The sequence below is a fragment of the Ovis canadensis genome, chromosome 2 (genome assembly GCF_042477335.2).
Source record: "Ovis canadensis isolate MfBH-ARS-UI-01 breed Bighorn chromosome 2, ARS-UI_OviCan_v2, whole genome shotgun sequence".
In the NCBI taxonomy this organism is placed as follows: domain Eukaryota; kingdom Metazoa; phylum Chordata; class Mammalia; order Artiodactyla; family Bovidae; genus Ovis; species Ovis canadensis.
The window spans coordinates 27,666,105-27,682,752 of NC_091246.1; the positions used below are offsets into that span (position 1 = coordinate 27,666,105).

A 16,648-nucleotide genomic window follows, 5' to 3' on the forward strand; every position below is an offset into this window, starting at 1 on the left:
TCCTCTGGGCTACAGAGAACTCTTCATCAGTTCAAATACTGGAAGGCAGGAATCCTGCTGACCTTGAGATTTTCCTCCCATATTTCTCTTAGAATCCTCCTATCTGGCTATCTCCACCCCTTGGTCATTCTGAACCAACAGAGTCAGAGCTGACTACTCAGTCTGCTCACTAGGAAATCCTAATCACAAAGCCAAATCTTTATCATCAGGATCTCAAGAGCACTAAACTAAAGAAGTACAAGACAAAGATCATGTGTTTTCCCCCACTTTTATTCAAATAAATACAAAACCTGTATACAACTTGATTCATCACACCATCTCTCTCTCTCAGAGTGGTACACTTAGATTTTAGGCAGGCACTGCTGTGGTCACAGCATGGCTGTGCAGGATCTATCCTCTAATCTGAAATGATCATTTGAGACCGACAAAGATGAGGATAAATATCTTTTTAGGTATAAAATACATTATCTTTATAATGTACCTTTGGATAAATGTAATAGTTTTCTCCCTGTCTTTCCCAAATCAGGCACTTGAAAATAAGAAATTTCAGGAATGGGCAAACCAGTTTACTAAAATTCACTGGATCTAATTTCCTAAAAATTCAAACAGTATGGCATTTGCCACTAGAGTTAGTAAGATCAATAATGACAGACATTTTTGATGTACTAGAGTTGATTCAGAAATGTACAAGTTGGAGAAATTTCATTTCTTGTAAATTACTCTCTCTGAAATTTTGTCTTTAAGATTACGTAGTAGCTTTAGTTTGAAACTAGTTTAGTATCACTTTTATTGGGAAAAAAAGAGTCTTGGCCTCTTCTGCCCCACATATTCACTTAAATATTATTTAATGGCTTTGATTACTGATAGTTTGGTTTATAAGGAACTAAATCATTTAGGCAATTACTTCCTCGTATCTAAAACCAGTAGGGTGAATGCAACCTACAATGAGTCAAATTCAATTTAAACATCTAAATTCTCACAGAAAAGCAACCAAAGATAAAGCCCTGAGGCAACTGGGTCTATGAAACAGTAGATTTAGGACGTGTGGGCTGACGCTCATGCTCTATCACCCCATCAGCATGAACAGAACCGCCTCTGGGGAGTGGCTGTGGCTATGGCGCCCGCCCCTGTAAGACAGTTCTGCTGGAGTCCTGCAGCTTCCTACACTGCTTGTCACCGATCCTACTTTCTCTGTAAAGATGCTGCTCAGCTCAGCAACAGCCCAGGAGAGTGCGAATAAGGCTTGATGTGTTAAGAACTGTTCCTTCTGCCTCTGACAGCAGAGGTCAGTGAGGTTGTCAGGAAGCCTGACAAAGAGCAAGCCTATTTCCTACAGTAAAAAGTCCCAAACACTGTACTGTCAATCCTTTAAGGTAAAACTAAAACACTCACAAAAATAATACATTTGAGACTCTTTGCCACATTTATAAAAAGAAAAAACAAAAAATTCAAACAAATGTAAAAAAATCCTTTAAAATGTAACAATAGCCTTCTTATAACAAATATCATACAGTTTAAGACACTTGGTGACTTCCTTAAGGTCATGTATCAGGGCATACACATTAAAGTTTTACTATTAAAATTATCTATTTGGTAAACAGATAATTCCATCAATAAAGAGAAGAGCTCCATCAATAAAATAATTGTTTTGGAAAGTGGAGTTACAACTTTTCCCAAAATGTCAAAAAAGAACAAGGATGTAAATACCATATGCTTAAAATATTAATACAACAATATTAATTCAGTTAAATAAATACATAAATAAAAGAAGTGGCACTGACTTTATGGCAATTTTTTAACATAATATAACTGAAGGATATTTTAAAATAAATAATTGCTCCAAACAGGAACAAGCATTTCTGAGCACAAACTGAGAGCATCTGAAATACAGTGCTATGAAACGAAGCAGTTCCACACTTCAATTTGTTCAGCTATGAGCAGAAATGCCACTCAGATCTTCAAGTCTGAAACAGTCATGAAGGGAAAGTCAGCGTCACTAAATGCCAGGCCCAGGGCTATCTTTTGTCATTTTTCTTTTTTCTTCCAGTGTGTGCTTAAATATTTTCTTCAGGGTGTTGTAGACTATTGGTCCATTTTCAGAATCAAAATTAACCTAGTGATAAAGAAAATTTATATTCAGTATACTATAACAAGAATTCAGGATACTATAACCAGTCTTTATTCTGGGAGAAAAGAAAGGGGGTGGAGAAAAACAAAAACTTACAAACAAAATTACATATAATTAAAAAGGACACACAATACAGTTCACATATGAGTTTAAATTCAAGTAGTGTATTAGAACTGCCAATTATGTCAATACTAAACTTAGAAATGAAAACTAAAACAATTAAATCTAGTGCCTGGATAGGTACTGTACTTATGAAGCAAGCCAACAGTGAGTGTGATGGGGGTTTTGAATCCAGAGACCAACCATGGCTGGCCTAAGGGGAAAGTCTCCTTATTAAAACAATGCACACCAGCTTAACTGTTGCACTGAGGTGACCTGAATAAGAAGCCTAGCTCTCTGTAAGCAATTGTAGCCTCGGGTCATATCTAACCTTTCTGTAAAATGGAGATCACAACATCCATCTCCTTAGGATTTCCGTGAGTACAAAATAGGAAGATCTAACATGGGCATGACACTTGTAAAAACCTCTGTGTAAAAGTTAATTTCCTTTCCCATTGGTGGGAAGGCACCATGTACACATATTTGGATTGTTTATCCAAGTTCACTGTATTGCAGGGTTGCAATGACATTAGGACAGAGCACCAGAGCAATCACCACACCTCCATCCTACTCCCACTGCCAAATGCGCAACTTCTTAGGAAAGATCAGGACTCCTTGACCAGTGATCCCTTCCCTTCTGGAGGGAGACTGGAAGGCCGTTCCCTCCAGGGGGGCTAGGAAGGATCTCACACAACTTGTGGACACTGGCAGAAGACATGACAGAGTTGGGGCAAACAACTTTATGGCTGAAGGCAGCAGACTCCATAATCACATGGGTTCCCTTGCCTTCCAAGCCCCCCGGGGATGATGCAGAGGGGCACAAGTGGAGGCCACACAAGCGAGGAGTCAGCCTCACCACTGAGGAACTCCCCAGTGTCTGATGAGGGAGCTGTGCCAAGGCTGCTGAGCTGTGGCCTGAAGGAAATCTGATCTATTACACTGGAAGCAGACGCTACACAGATTTCCTTCACGAGCCAGTCTGGAATAAAAGCTATCAGGGCCTCTATTCCTAAGATTGTACACAAGCAAAGAGACCCAAGAACAGTCTTCTAATATTTTTATAGACATATTTGGAACAACCAGTATATTTAACTTTTCATTAGTATTGCTGTGAAAGGTCAACAGAAGTTGTAAAGAATTCCTACTGCTTTCAGGGAGACCAGTATTAAGGACTTATTTTTAATTAAATTCAGAAATTTAACTTTATCTTAATCATTGTTTTGTCTATCCTATCTGCAAAACTTAATAACATTAGTAATGGCCTGAGCTGCATACTTTGTTACACACCAAACCACAACCCTCCCCACAGAGCAGGTAATCTCTGGGTCTATGAAAACATTAACACAGTTGTAAAAGATCACATAATTTGGTCTTGATGTGCTAACTCTGGAAATAGTCACAAAGAGACTGACTGAGAGGATGCAAAGCGGTTAGTGCTGTAAAGCTCTAGATGAAGAAAAAAGCTCCTGATGTGGAACAAAGAAATCTGTAAGAAGGACATCACTTTGGAAAGAGTGGATGGGGAAAGAGAATGGCGTGTGAGTACAAATAACAATTGCTATTAATATAAATGTTTGCCAAAGACGCTGTCATCAAAAAACAGGGTTCTTTGTTTAATGATATTTTGGTATCACATACAAGAGACACAAAACAAATTAGCTGAGGGGAACCTTTTCTCTTGCCATGAAATCTGGCATCTTTCTTCAGTCAGGAAAGACTACTGCAGGACAAAAGGATGTGCATGGAAAGGAAACTTTGCTTAGGATTTGCCAACCAGACACTGTTCTGAACTGGCAAAGCTGGATGTTAAATTCTCAATAGGTGGTTTCTTGTTCAGACCCAAAGTAGAACTGGCTCAAGAAGAAAAGATTCTCTCCTAGGGTTAGAATTCTACTAGGCACATGATTTTAAAATATTTCCTCAACACTCAACTGTTTCTCTCTACATAACAGTTCTTTGTTTCAAAGTTTTCCTTCAAAAACCCCACCGTTCAGCCTTTTCTCATATCATTGTTAGAAAACTGCTATTTTTTAGCCAAAAGTCTATAACTTTCATGAAATGTCAAACATATTTCCACTAAAGGGAAACATGGCCAAAAGTTTTATTTTAGAGAAGGCTGATGACCTCTGGATTCTGATTTACTAAGATTATGCTGACTGTGGTATGAAGTGGGAAGGAGGAGTGCAACCCACCTTAGTGAAAGCTTTAATGGCACGGGCAAGAACAGCTTCCTCCACATCTGCAGGAATCGTCTGCAGGCTCACTATGCAATGCAACACGCAAAGAATAGTTTGTTGCTGGCCCTGTTTTGCAGAAATCAAAATCAAACAAGTTGTCTGGAAAATGCCTCAAGAAATAAACTCAAAACAACTGCTGAGCCAAGAACTGGTTTGCAATCAAGTATTTACTACCTCAAATACTAAACTATCTACCAAGGGCTCTACCAGTGTTTACTGTTATATGTTAATCTGAAGAGCTTTCAGGAGATAATATCAAAGCTGGTTATTTATTACACAAAATATAGTTGAATCTGAAGATAAGTGCAATTTTTAATCGAATGCCTTCCATGCAGTGTACTGAAGATGATTCATTCTTGCTGTTTCTAGACAGTCACTGAATACACCTAGCAGATACTGGCACCTCACAGAAGTATGTGTACTGGACAGCTGAGTACTCAGCACTCAGCGCCTTCATGTCCTGCCAGTTGCAGACAATACTGAATTGGGAAGGACAGAAGAAAGAGCACCACAGCCCTCCAGGAACATGCTAAAGCATAAGGGGAAAGGTCCCTGAAGAATGAGTCCCCAGCTTAACTCCTAAGGGCTGCTTCCTTTGGAGAAGCAAAGGAGAAGCCCTATCACTGGAGCAATTTGCATCCAACACACCCTGTCCACTGAGTCACTAATTTCACTTCTGAAAATCTACTCCAACGACATAATCTGAAATGCAGGAAAACATGTAATCACAAATTATCATTACAGTGATCTGTATCAAAACTGTTAATAATGTAAACACCCTGCATGTGAGAACTAGAGTGAATAATGTGGAAATAGCACAATGAGACAGAAAAGTACAGGACTTCGGTGCCAGAGTTCGTATCCTGCTCTGACACATGCTGCATGCTGTGGGCAAACTGCTTCACACTCCCTCTTCTGAAAAGTGGGGCCTCTACCTCTCTGAGCAATGGAGATGAACAAAGGTGAAAACAGAAATTATGACCTAGCAAGGGCCTGGCCCACTGCCACCCAATCAGTGAAAGTTAACTGCCTTCCTTATCCCTGCTCCGGATTAATCTCTGTCATTCAAATGCTCATGGGCATCACACAACTGTGCACAAATGCCTGTGTGTATCTCTGTGTGCCTATATTAAGCAGTAGTTAGTAGTAGAAGATTTAGAAGCAATGAAATGTTTATACCACAGCATAGCAGATTACTCAAGGCTGATTATGAGGTAACACTGGTTCCTAAAACAAAACAAATCCTATTTATAGATGAAAATTTACTATCTCTACATGGTTAAAAATACTAAATTGTATAAAAGAATCTACAATGAAAAGTCTCTCTTGCTTTCTAGATCCACTGTCTCCTATTACTATTCTCTAAAGGCAACCATCATTATCAGTTCCTTATTTTTCCTTCTATATTTTATATATACAAAATTATACACATAAATGGATATGTGATACACACCCTTTCTAAAGAAATACAAATGAATGTAATTCCAACCCACTTCAGTTAGTCACATTATATGCTCACAGTAAATAAGTAGAAACAAATACCTGAAAATGAGAAAGTAATTAGTTATAGCATATCTCATATTAGAGTATTATCTACCCATTTAAGGTTACATTTATGAAAAACACATGGAAAAACATCTATGTTATAATTTTGAGCAAAAATGAAGTATAAAATTTTATGTGAAATAATTTTTACCAAGTTAACATATGTGTTGATAAGACTGAAAGAAAAAACTTGAAAATGTTTCAATGAAAATGTTTAAAGTAGCTCTCCTGACTCATTTGATGTTGGGAAAGACTGCAGGCAGGAGAAGGGGACGACAGAGGATGAGATGGTTAGATGGCATCACCGACTCAATGGACATGAGTTTGGGTGAACTCCGGGAATTGGTGATGGACAGGGAGGCCTGGCGTGCTGCAGTTCATGGAGTCACAAACAGTCAGACACAACTGAGCAACTGAACTGAACTGAACCTGGGGTTATGGGTATTTTCCCATTTTATTTTTGTATCTTCTGAATGTTTATATTGGGGATGCATTTCTTCCCTTACCTTGGAAAATTTTAAATTAGACCTCAATACAGAATTCTGTGTGAGTCCTCTTTTTTTCTCAAAATGGTTATTTTTAGTGTGTAAAACTTGTACTGAGAGCCTCAGTTAACTTCATCAACTGTTCAACAGCTATTTTACCTTTTCTAATAAGAACAGTGCTTCCGAGGCATCTGCACATCTGTCAACCAACATGTCCATGTCCTCTTTGGTTATCACAGGCTCCTTTAGCTGCTCCACCCAAGACCACATCAAACTGCACAGGATGAAAGGATCCTTCTCGCCACATATTCTTTCCCAAGCTCCATCTCGGGAATTTAGTTCTTTCTAAAAAGGGAAGGAGAAAGAAAAAGAAAGAGAAAGGAGAGCGGACAGGACAAGAGAGGAGGGAAAGGTACAGAGAGAGAGAGACAAAGTGAGGGAGAGGAGGGCAGGGAGGCATGCTGTGACATCTGATGAGCCCTAGGCTCTCCAGGAGAGTAAAGTCTCAGGCTCTGAGGTGGGGACTGGAACCCCTCCCAATGGTCCCACTTTTACCCTGGGCTAAGACATTTGATTTCTCTAAGCCTCAGTTTCCCTTTGTGAAATTCATCCCCACCCCACTGGTGGGCTGAATAAACTGAGAGGGCTGTTAATGCTTCTGATACTAAGAAGGATTAGTTAACCCGAGTTCTCCATTTCATTCAGAAACCACAGAAACAATTCAAGAAGGAAACTTTCTTTTCAGTCTCCTTAGAACAAAACAAATATTTACTGCAAGGAAGTTGAATGGTAAATGAAAAAGTATAAAAGTGCCAAAAAGTTAATAAATATGATATATATAACCTGTTTTTTTTCAAATTCCTTTTTAGAATCCCATGTAAAATTTAACAAGTCCTGCATTCTGAATTTGATAGGGTAAAACAACTAGGAAGTTTTGCCAATACTTCAAATGCCTGGAGATAATTTAAGGAGATTTTAAAACTTTACCTCACAGAGAGTAGGGGGGAAAGTAAGGTAACTATTTTTATTCTGAGAGGGTTCAGATTTATGTTTTAATAAATAAAATATAAGTTTGCAATGGTAATAAGCAGAATAATTACCACCATTCATTCATTCACCCAAGCTAATACTCATAGAAAACTTGTAGTATGACAGGAATGATGACACAAGCCTTTTCTCTGCTTCTTACAGCAACCCAGCATAGAAGTCCCCTTTACTGATGAATGTACTGGGAGGCTCATGAAAGAAGTAACTTGCCCAGGAGCCCAAACTAAAAGAGCACATTCCCAACCCAGATCTGCTCTACCCCAGTCTGTGATGTTTTTCTCATGCTATCAGGGTCCTCCAGCACTGGTTTCTCTTTATTTTCTCCTAAATAAGCCCAAACTTTTAGTTATGCATAGTTCTTCATATCTCATAGCTCACGTACATAGCAGAGTAGCTTTTATTCAATTTTATGTTATGCAGAAACGACATGACTCAAAGACCCTCTTAGTAAAATGACCATTACATCATTGCTGTTTTCTGAAAATTTCCAATGGGGCTAGGAAAAACATCAGGGATGATGAAAAGTATTAAACACATTAACTGTACCCTGGCTCTGCTACATTCAGACCACGTGACCTCAAGCACATTACTTGACCTCTCTGAGTTTTCTCACCTGTGATACTTAGTTTGTAAGTACTGAAAGGTTAACAAAGAATTTGTAAATAGTATCATCTGTCTCACAGGATTGCTGTGAAAATCACATGAAACAATGTGAAAGGGCCTTAGGGATACACAGAATTCAACTGATTTTATTACTGAAAGACCCACAATAAAATCCAGAAAGGAAAAAAGGCAAACCTATCCAAAGGATAGAGTTGTATCTACATCTAGAAAACGCTTTTGTATATATTATGTGTTCAGACTGTTTGTTTGGTCATGTGGGGCAGACCTACGGTGGGGTGGTGAGCTGTCGAGCCTGAAACTGGAGGTCCTGCCGCTAGCTACTGTGGCTCAGTTAGGCGGAGGAGACCCGCCTACTGAGTGGAATGTTTGTTCAGCTTGGAGTACGAAATTAAGAAAAATATTTCATGTTGGAAGACAGCAATACGTTTAACTATTGATTAAGCAAAACACTACAATTCTGATGAAAAAATCATGTGTGGAAGTGCTCTCCTCCTGTCAAACAGTTGTAAGTGAAGGCAGGCTCCATGCCTCCTCTTCTTGCCTCTGCATCTGGAAGGCCTGACCTCCTGGAAAGTGTACACACCTTGCTTGATTAGTGGTAGGAGATGGAAAAGCAGCTACAAATAATTCATGGTACATTATGGGCTAACAAGCCAAAATATCACTGAGCCAGGCCTCCCCAGGTCAGCCCTACATTTGGGCAGTTTACCATACTAGGTTTATAAGGCTTGTCTTCTCTCTAATCAGCTGCTCATTCTAGGCAGAGAGCATGATTTTAGGCATCTCCCTCATAAAAGTACAACACAAAACGATGTTAAAGTTTAAAATGTCACATTCTAATTTAAGTAAAAGCCAAGAAATAGAACTCAGGAACTCAATCTCAGATAAAACTAGTGGACACAGGGGCTCTGTGGCCACTCCCATTTGCTTTCCGGAATCCAACACCTGCCTTGTTTGGTGGGCTGGGGAGGGATTGCTGAGCAGTCAGCACTCATCACTCATCTTTCTGTCCTTACTTGATACTTGGGTTAATGAGCTTTGGGAAAGAATTGTCTCTATTTCATTTTCTCTCTCAGCTCGGGGTTCTCCAAGTGTGGTTCCCTGCTAGGGCTCAGGTTAGAGATGCTTCAGGTCAGTTCCTACAGCTGTCTATCCATCTGGCCATCAGTCCCACAGGCCCAGCACGGAAGAAGGAAACTATTGTCATCAATCACTATCATTGCCATGATCAGTCAAGCACACTGATGACTGCTGAGCACTAAGTGCTTTCTTTCACAGAGACTGAAATAAACCTATACAAGAGACCTGTGTCTGTTGTTTCAATGACAGCAATTTGGTATTACGGTTGAGTAACTTGACATTCAAAAGTTATGTATTATACCAAAATGTCTTCAAATTCCTGAAAACAAATGAACTTGGGAAAGTGTTTTACTTTTGCTCTGACAAAAATATTTCCTACTCATAAATAATTAAATGAAATACAAATACCTGCCACATTTCTACCTTCTTTTTCACTTCCTCCTTTTCTGCAATCTCATTTAAATTTGCCAGGGCTTTGGCTGCCAGTATTCTCCTTGCTTCAACACTCAGCTCAGACTGTAAAGCCATATGTGCAGCAACTTCACACAGGTATTTGCTGTTCTGAGTTTCATTCCCCAAGAACTGTGCTTTGGGACTGGACCCACAGTCCACAGGGCGGCGGCAAGTCTCACCATCCTCTGCAACAGAGCTTAGGCCACGACCACCGTGACTTTCACACTCACAGTGGTACACTTTCTGTTGAGAACAGTTTGGTCCCTTAGGAATATTTGCAAAGTTTGGTGCGACTGGTTCCCCAGGGTTGTATGAACCTGAAATTCCTGAAGAGAAGGTTCTACTTCTCTGTACTTCCTTTGGAATGCTCGTCCTATGGAAAATTGATGACCCATCATCTTTGAGTCCCTCTGGGACTCCAAATTTAGTGTGATTCCAGAAAGAATATGTATTGCGGACCAGCGTTTCCTTACTTAAATCTAGTTGTGGAGACTGTGGGTAGTAACAACGGCTTATGTGCTTCTGCTGCCTGGGATTATGGCAAAGCAAGGCTTGGGCAGGCACTGTCCATGGAGTCCTCCCTTGCTCCAGAAGCGAATCGGGCCTTTTTAAATCTGAGTCACTGTAGCTGAGCTGCCTTTTCAGATGAGCCAGGGGCTGAAGACACTCGACATTCCGCCTCTTCCAAAGAGGGTCCAACTCTTGCTCACTGGAAAGAACCACATCCTGATTCTCAAAATCCATCACCACTGCATTGGGGGTGAAAGTGTCTGATGCATCACTGTCATGTCTCAGTAACTCCTTATCCAGCTGCCTTGTGATCATCTCAGAAACAGTCTTTTCAATTTCAGCTGAGAGGCCAGGTATGTCGGCCACTTCTTCTGTCACCACTGGCCTGTTCTCAGCTAAGTCCAGCAGCAATTTGCAAACGAGGTGGATAATTTTGGGTATGTGTTTCAGAAGTCGTGCCTCATATCCGTGAAGCAGATGCCGCTGACGAATGAGATACTGTGCTAGGGTGACAGCATGTGCCTTGGGGTCACAGCAAGAGAATATATTGCGAAGAGGAATCAGAAACTGAGTAAATTCCCTTACACAGAGTAGCTGTCCTCGAGTCTGTATGGAATTAGGTCGCTTTGCCCGAACAAATATAATTGCTTGGTCAGCAGTCATTCTTGTTGCAAAAACTAAGTAACATGCTATTAAAACACCTAAACAATGAAGAAATGAAGATTGGTATGAGAAAAATTTATATTTTTAGTTATACTCTTTGATGATTTTAAAATTTGAATATGTATTAGGAAACCATATATATATAGGAACATTTTAAGAACAATGATAACTTAAACTTTTGGTACACGGGTTCACCTATTTACTTGTCTCTATGGTAACCCTCCCCTTGACTTAGAACCCTTGGTCACCTCTGTACCACAGGGCAAGCACAAGTACTGTCACAGTGAACCTGAGCAGGTGTGGAGTAAGGAAGGATGGCTGAGTGTGGAGGGCAATGACTGAATGAACTGATGACCTGGTTCATTTATCCTCATTATGCCCAACTCCAACATGGAAGAAAGCCAATACTGCTTTCCACTCTGAACAGTCCTTAAAAATTTCTATTCAATCACTCCATACGTTCTGCTTGGAACTTCCCAGCCCTTTCAGCTTTGACATCAATTGGTGGCACATTCCAGACCTGCATTTTTCCCACTTGGGTGTTTTTATTTTTGGCGACTATTCATTTTCACAATCTATTTCCTCTCTTGAAGTTTCTTCTTTAAGAATAAACTAATGCCTAAACTAATATATATTTTCCTCCAGACCACAGATACTTTTCTATAAGTACTTAATAGTAAGGAAGACCACATTAACAGTGTAAAAATTATGTACTATCATTAATACTAAACTGAAATGAATAATAAAAAGGTGATATATTAATTTAAATACAACAGTTAATTAACATCAAGTAAAAGGCAAATCAAAAGACATCTGTGTGATTCATGAAGTTTCTGAATCTCATTACACACGAAAATCAGAACCTCTGAAAAATGCCTGGTTTCCTAGTATGACGTAAGGTCCAACATATCTTTCTCACTAGGATAAGGCAGTTCTTTAGGGCAAGTATGATATGTCTGCAAAACTATCACATGGAATCCCTAGAACAGTGAGATCTTGGCTCAACCATGAGAGCTGACAATCTGAAGCAGAACTACGTCCCCATCCCCCTCCCCAGTAAGTGGGAAGGCCAGCGGTAAGTACATGGGTACATTGTAAACAGAGTCAAACTCTGGTGTCTGGCTGGCTTAGATGACCAATGAAGATTCCATCCTTTTTGTGCCCTAGGTTTGGCATTGCACTGATATTCTGCTGCATTTTAAAGTAAAATCACTGATTTTTATACAGAACTTAGGCACAGTTAAGACTCTACAAACAAAATCCTTATAGCAGTGGCTTTAAATCATGGTCCTGTGACTTTAGATACAGCAAATTAACCTCCTTCAAAACTTACAGTGTTGCTAACAACTTAAAAAGATTATTGGATGAAACAATGCTTGCTATTTCCATTATTATTTTGGTTAATGAAGATAAAATTTTAAAAAGACTTATGTATTAAAAACAAAAGTATTGACTTTTTTCCTTGAAAGAAGAAAATCAGAAAGGTCATTCAGCTAGCTATGGAAACCCACCTATTTTTCAATATGATGCAGTTTTAACTCTAAATCATTCAAAAAATACTCTCATGGATATATGGTCACTGAAACTATCTATTTAAGATATTTCAAGTATCTTTTATTGACTTGCTCCATTTGACTCCAAACCTTCGATAGGAATCTGAAAACTATCCTTAAGAACTAGGAAATGTTTTTCCTTATATGTTTAAATACACAGAAAGGCAATAAAACCACCCCCTAGAATTTACCTGTTCGACCAAGCCCTGCATGACAATGGATAGCTACTTTTCCTTCTTGTAAGGCAAATGTCATCACCTTCACCATATCTAAGATGGTGGTAAGGGACGCTACACCATAATCCTTCCATCCAAAGTTGTAGAAATAAACTGGACAATGAGAAAGAACAAGAAGAAATCAACATATAGGAGAAATACTTGCAAAGACATTTGAAAAAACTGAGTGAAGTCATGAAAAGTATACAGCTGTAAAACACGCAGATCTCACTGGATGTGTAGACCTAAAATAACAGGCTTTTCCCATTTCCAGTAAATTTACTGTTAGCATTTCTTAAAAAGCATATTCTGTGTTATTTAACACATTTCCTGCTGAAACTCAGAAATAATTAATGAAAAGCAGGATTATAAATTAAAGTTGATGACCTATGCCAAAATTACTCTACCATGGAGGGAAAGCATGCAACCTTGTTTAAGCACTGAAACATGTCTGACTGACTGATAAATGACATGAGGTGGCACATACAGATTTTTCTAACTAGTGGGATAAAAAGCTAGCATGAACTTCAAGTTGTAGAAGTGGCACAGGTTGATCCTTTCCAGCTTGGTGTGAATGACACATGTTCAGGGGATTCTATGCTAAAGCTCCTGTGACTGATAGCTTCTGGACTTGTCACATACAGAATCCCCACATCCTACCCACTGGGTAGAGCTATGCGGTAGGAAAAAGCACAAATAAGTCCTGGGTTTTAATCTTGTTGCTATGTTTAAGTTGTGTAATCCTGGGCAAGTCAGAACTTCCTCAGTCTGTGTGATCTCATATGTGAAGCAGAACAACAACTATATATATATATATATATATAGATATATATATATATATAGATATATATATATAGATAGATAGATAGATAGTTAAACATTCATTTATTTATTTGGCTGTGCTGGGTCTTGGTTGCAGCATGTGGGATCTACTTCCCTGACCAGAGATGGAACCCAGGCCCCCTGCATTAGGAGCACAGTCTTAGCCACTGGACCATCAGGGAAGTCTCAGAACAACTACATTACATGAATGCTTTAAGGATTAAATAAGATGATAGGTCTGACATACTGTTTATGTTAATTATGCAGGTATTATTTCTACAAGATCTCCTCTCAAGATCTCTCTCACAGGAAAAAAGAAATTCTGTACTTTCAACACCAATACTAAATAAGATATTTAAAGACAAAGTTATCTCATCTTCACTTTTCAGAAGCCCTACTACTGTGCATGAACTTTGTTTCCATCACCTTTTTAACCTAAGAACTGAGCAGACAAAAGTCTCTGAGTTCTGTCCTTGGTAACGTATGGAAAGGAGGTTGGAAAGACTTACTGCCAGCCTCCATGAAAGCTTCAGGAAGATATGTGAAGCCACTTTCTTGTTCCAGAGGGTTCCCACAGCTGGCATGCTCACCAGGACGCTGCAGGTTAATGATACTTTTTATCCCATAGCTTAAAGGAAAAAGAAGAAAATTAGTCATATTGGGGAGGTAGTGTTAACAAAAAATAACCATTTTTGGTATTAATAAACATTACTCTTAAAACTTTATCTTACTTGAAATAAGTTCCTCACATTTCTGTTGGTAAAATGAAAGGACTTTTCTATTTTAAGTCAAAAGCAGTGGAAAAGAAGACATAAGCTGGCTTATTACAGTGTCTAAACATGCGACATTTACCTTCGGAACTGCTCAATGATACAGAACTTCTCCAGGACCTCAGTGGATGGGCGTGCCATGGCCAGGATATTATCAGTGACCCTACAGATGGGAGAAGGGACTGATGAAATGCACAGAACTGAGAAAGTAAGATTTCAAGCCCTTACTTTTTCTCTGATTTCAACAATACTGTAAGATAAGAATCTCCTTATACAAATCTGGCTTCAATTCTGTATTATGATTAGGGCTATACGAAACCCTTACTTCTTAAATCCCTGGAAACAATTCCAGAACATAATGTATTTATGGGCTCCAGCAAAGTATCTTCAAGGACTTTCATGAGATTCTAGCGGCCATGACAGAATGATGGAGAAGCCTCAGCTCCATGCAGCAAAAGTAACATCCTGGATTAGTTATCCAGAGGTTACTGACTAAATGAGGAGGGCCAGCTGGGAAGCATTTTTAGTTACTTTAGTCATCTATACCTCAGTTATCTAATGTGTTGAGTGAGGGTAATAATGCCTGCCTCATAGGGTTCGTGTGAGAATTCAATATTATGTGACTATAAAGTCTTTTAGCATAAATCCTGGCATGTGGTTATGAATAAATGCTGAGTTATTATGATTTAGAAAAAAAAATCACTTTGGAGTCAGTCAGGCCTGGTTTCAAATGCTGGCTTTTCTATTTTCCAGCTGTGTGGCAAATTACTTAGTCTCTCTGGACTTCAATTCCTTATCAATAAGATGACACTAACAATGCCTACTTAAAAGGGTTTTATGACCATAATAATTTGAAAATGTCTAGCACTGTGACTGGCCTGTAACCAAATGGATGTTTACTGAGTGTACAAATGGACAGAGGCCCAGTAAATGGCTGTCATTCTCACTAGGGCTCTAACTTCCCTCTGTTCTGATCAAATTTCTCACCAGTGGTCTGGTGAAAGATACCTAAGATAGACTGTCACAAGTTGTGGGTTACAAGAACCTGAGAGGAGTAATAGAGACATCAGATGAGCAGGTCAGGATTCAGAAAGATACCATCTCTCATGACTGGGGCAATATCTAAAAACAGGGAACCATGAAGGTTTGGGATCCCCCAAATGTAATAGCACTTAGTGTAAGATTAGGAGAGATGTAATGTGAAAGCAGCAGAGGTAAAAACAAGAGAGTTTAGTCAACAATAAACCAGAAATGTTAATGTGACCTTAAGCTGCATTATTATAAATTTATGTGTCTGGCCACATCTCAGGAGTAGTGTTTGCTTTTTCATGACACTCTTTAAGAAAGGTAGTGATGAAGGTAATGACAGTGGACCCCAGACTATAACACTACACATGTACCCAACAAATCCAATGTGAAAAAGTACAGGGCTGGAGGTTAGTAAACTGGCTGACAAATATCTGATTTGTACATGGAGTCTTACTCTATAAAATGATTCACCAGCAGAGTTATTTAAATAGTGAATTCTTCTTAGTGCGTTCCAAATATGGTTTTAAATTTCAGAATTTTTCAAAGATATCACTATATCAAAAAAGGTATACTTGACAATTTGCTAATAATAATAAAAACAGCATGATTCAATAATGAATGAATTACACTTACGTACCATAAACAATGAAAGCATTTTACCTCATCTACTGAACTGACAACTTATACCACCCTCTACTGAGGCAGACTGGAAGTGTATGTATTTGTATGAAAATGTATCCTTTTATACAGAGTACAGGAACAAAATAAAAATGAGGCTAAAGTTCACCTACATGAAAGTGAAAAACTACCTATATGCCTCATAATTTCTCAAATTTATAGCTGAATATTTTAATTGTTTCTAGCAGTCTCTGAAATTTAAAATCTATCTAGTTACCAATTCTTTAAGATACTTTACCTATAACATTCTACTTTATTAAAAACAAATAATCCTATAGGGTTGGTTTCATTATTTCCATTTTACAGATGAGGAAACTGTGGTTCAGAGTGCCTGTGAGTAGGCCAGATGGTCAAGAGGGAAAGCCAAGGATGGAAGGTGAGGCCCTCTTACTTCAAAATCCCACATTCCTTCTTCTACAGGCTACTGCCTCTGGCCATCACCTACAACTCCATTTCCTTTTCCTACTTAGCAGTAGGTGGAAGCTATCAAAGACTGACAGAATCACTTACCAGGATGAGTAGACCCCTTTAACAGCTTGTTCCTGTTCACTCCAGCGAGCTGCATTTTCATACTTGCAAGCTTTGCCACCACATGCCACAGAACAGGCCACATGTCCAGGAATGACATGCCGCAAACGCTCTCCAACTTTTGTATATTTTGGCGTTGGACGTCCTGAATTTCCTAGAATAGACGAAGAAGGGAAGATTTA

At 39.0% G+C, this 16,648-nt stretch overlaps 1 protein-coding gene across 9 annotated transcripts in view; it reads right to left on the reverse strand.

The window, feature by feature from the left end:
* Nucleotides 1–252: 252 nt before the first annotated feature.
* PTPDC1 (protein tyrosine phosphatase domain containing 1) overlaps nucleotides 253–16,648 on the reverse strand; it is a 74,728-nt gene continuing 58,332 nt past the window's right edge. For 3 of the 9 annotated variants that reach the window (XM_069575610.1, XM_069575611.1, XM_069575619.1), the window contains 8 exons: nucleotides 16,449–16,620; nucleotides 14,314–14,394; nucleotides 13,971–14,089; nucleotides 12,616–12,753; nucleotides 9,654–10,909; nucleotides 6,654–6,839; nucleotides 4,420–4,530; nucleotides 253–2,113 (listed from right to left, as the gene is read on the reverse strand). In XM_069575610.1, the coding sequence (XP_069431711.1) occupies nucleotides 1,997–2,113; nucleotides 4,420–4,530; nucleotides 6,654–6,839; nucleotides 9,654–10,909; nucleotides 12,616–12,753; nucleotides 13,971–14,089; nucleotides 14,314–14,394; nucleotides 16,449–16,620 (2,180 nt within the window). In that variant the 3' untranslated portion in view covers nucleotides 253–1,996. The remainder of the gene's footprint in view (nucleotides 2,114–4,419; nucleotides 4,531–6,653; nucleotides 6,840–9,653; nucleotides 10,910–12,615; nucleotides 12,754–13,970; nucleotides 14,090–14,313; nucleotides 14,395–16,448; nucleotides 16,621–16,648) is intronic. The other 6 variants (XM_069575615.1, XM_069575614.1, XM_069575612.1 and 3 more) reach the window with 3 other exon arrangements.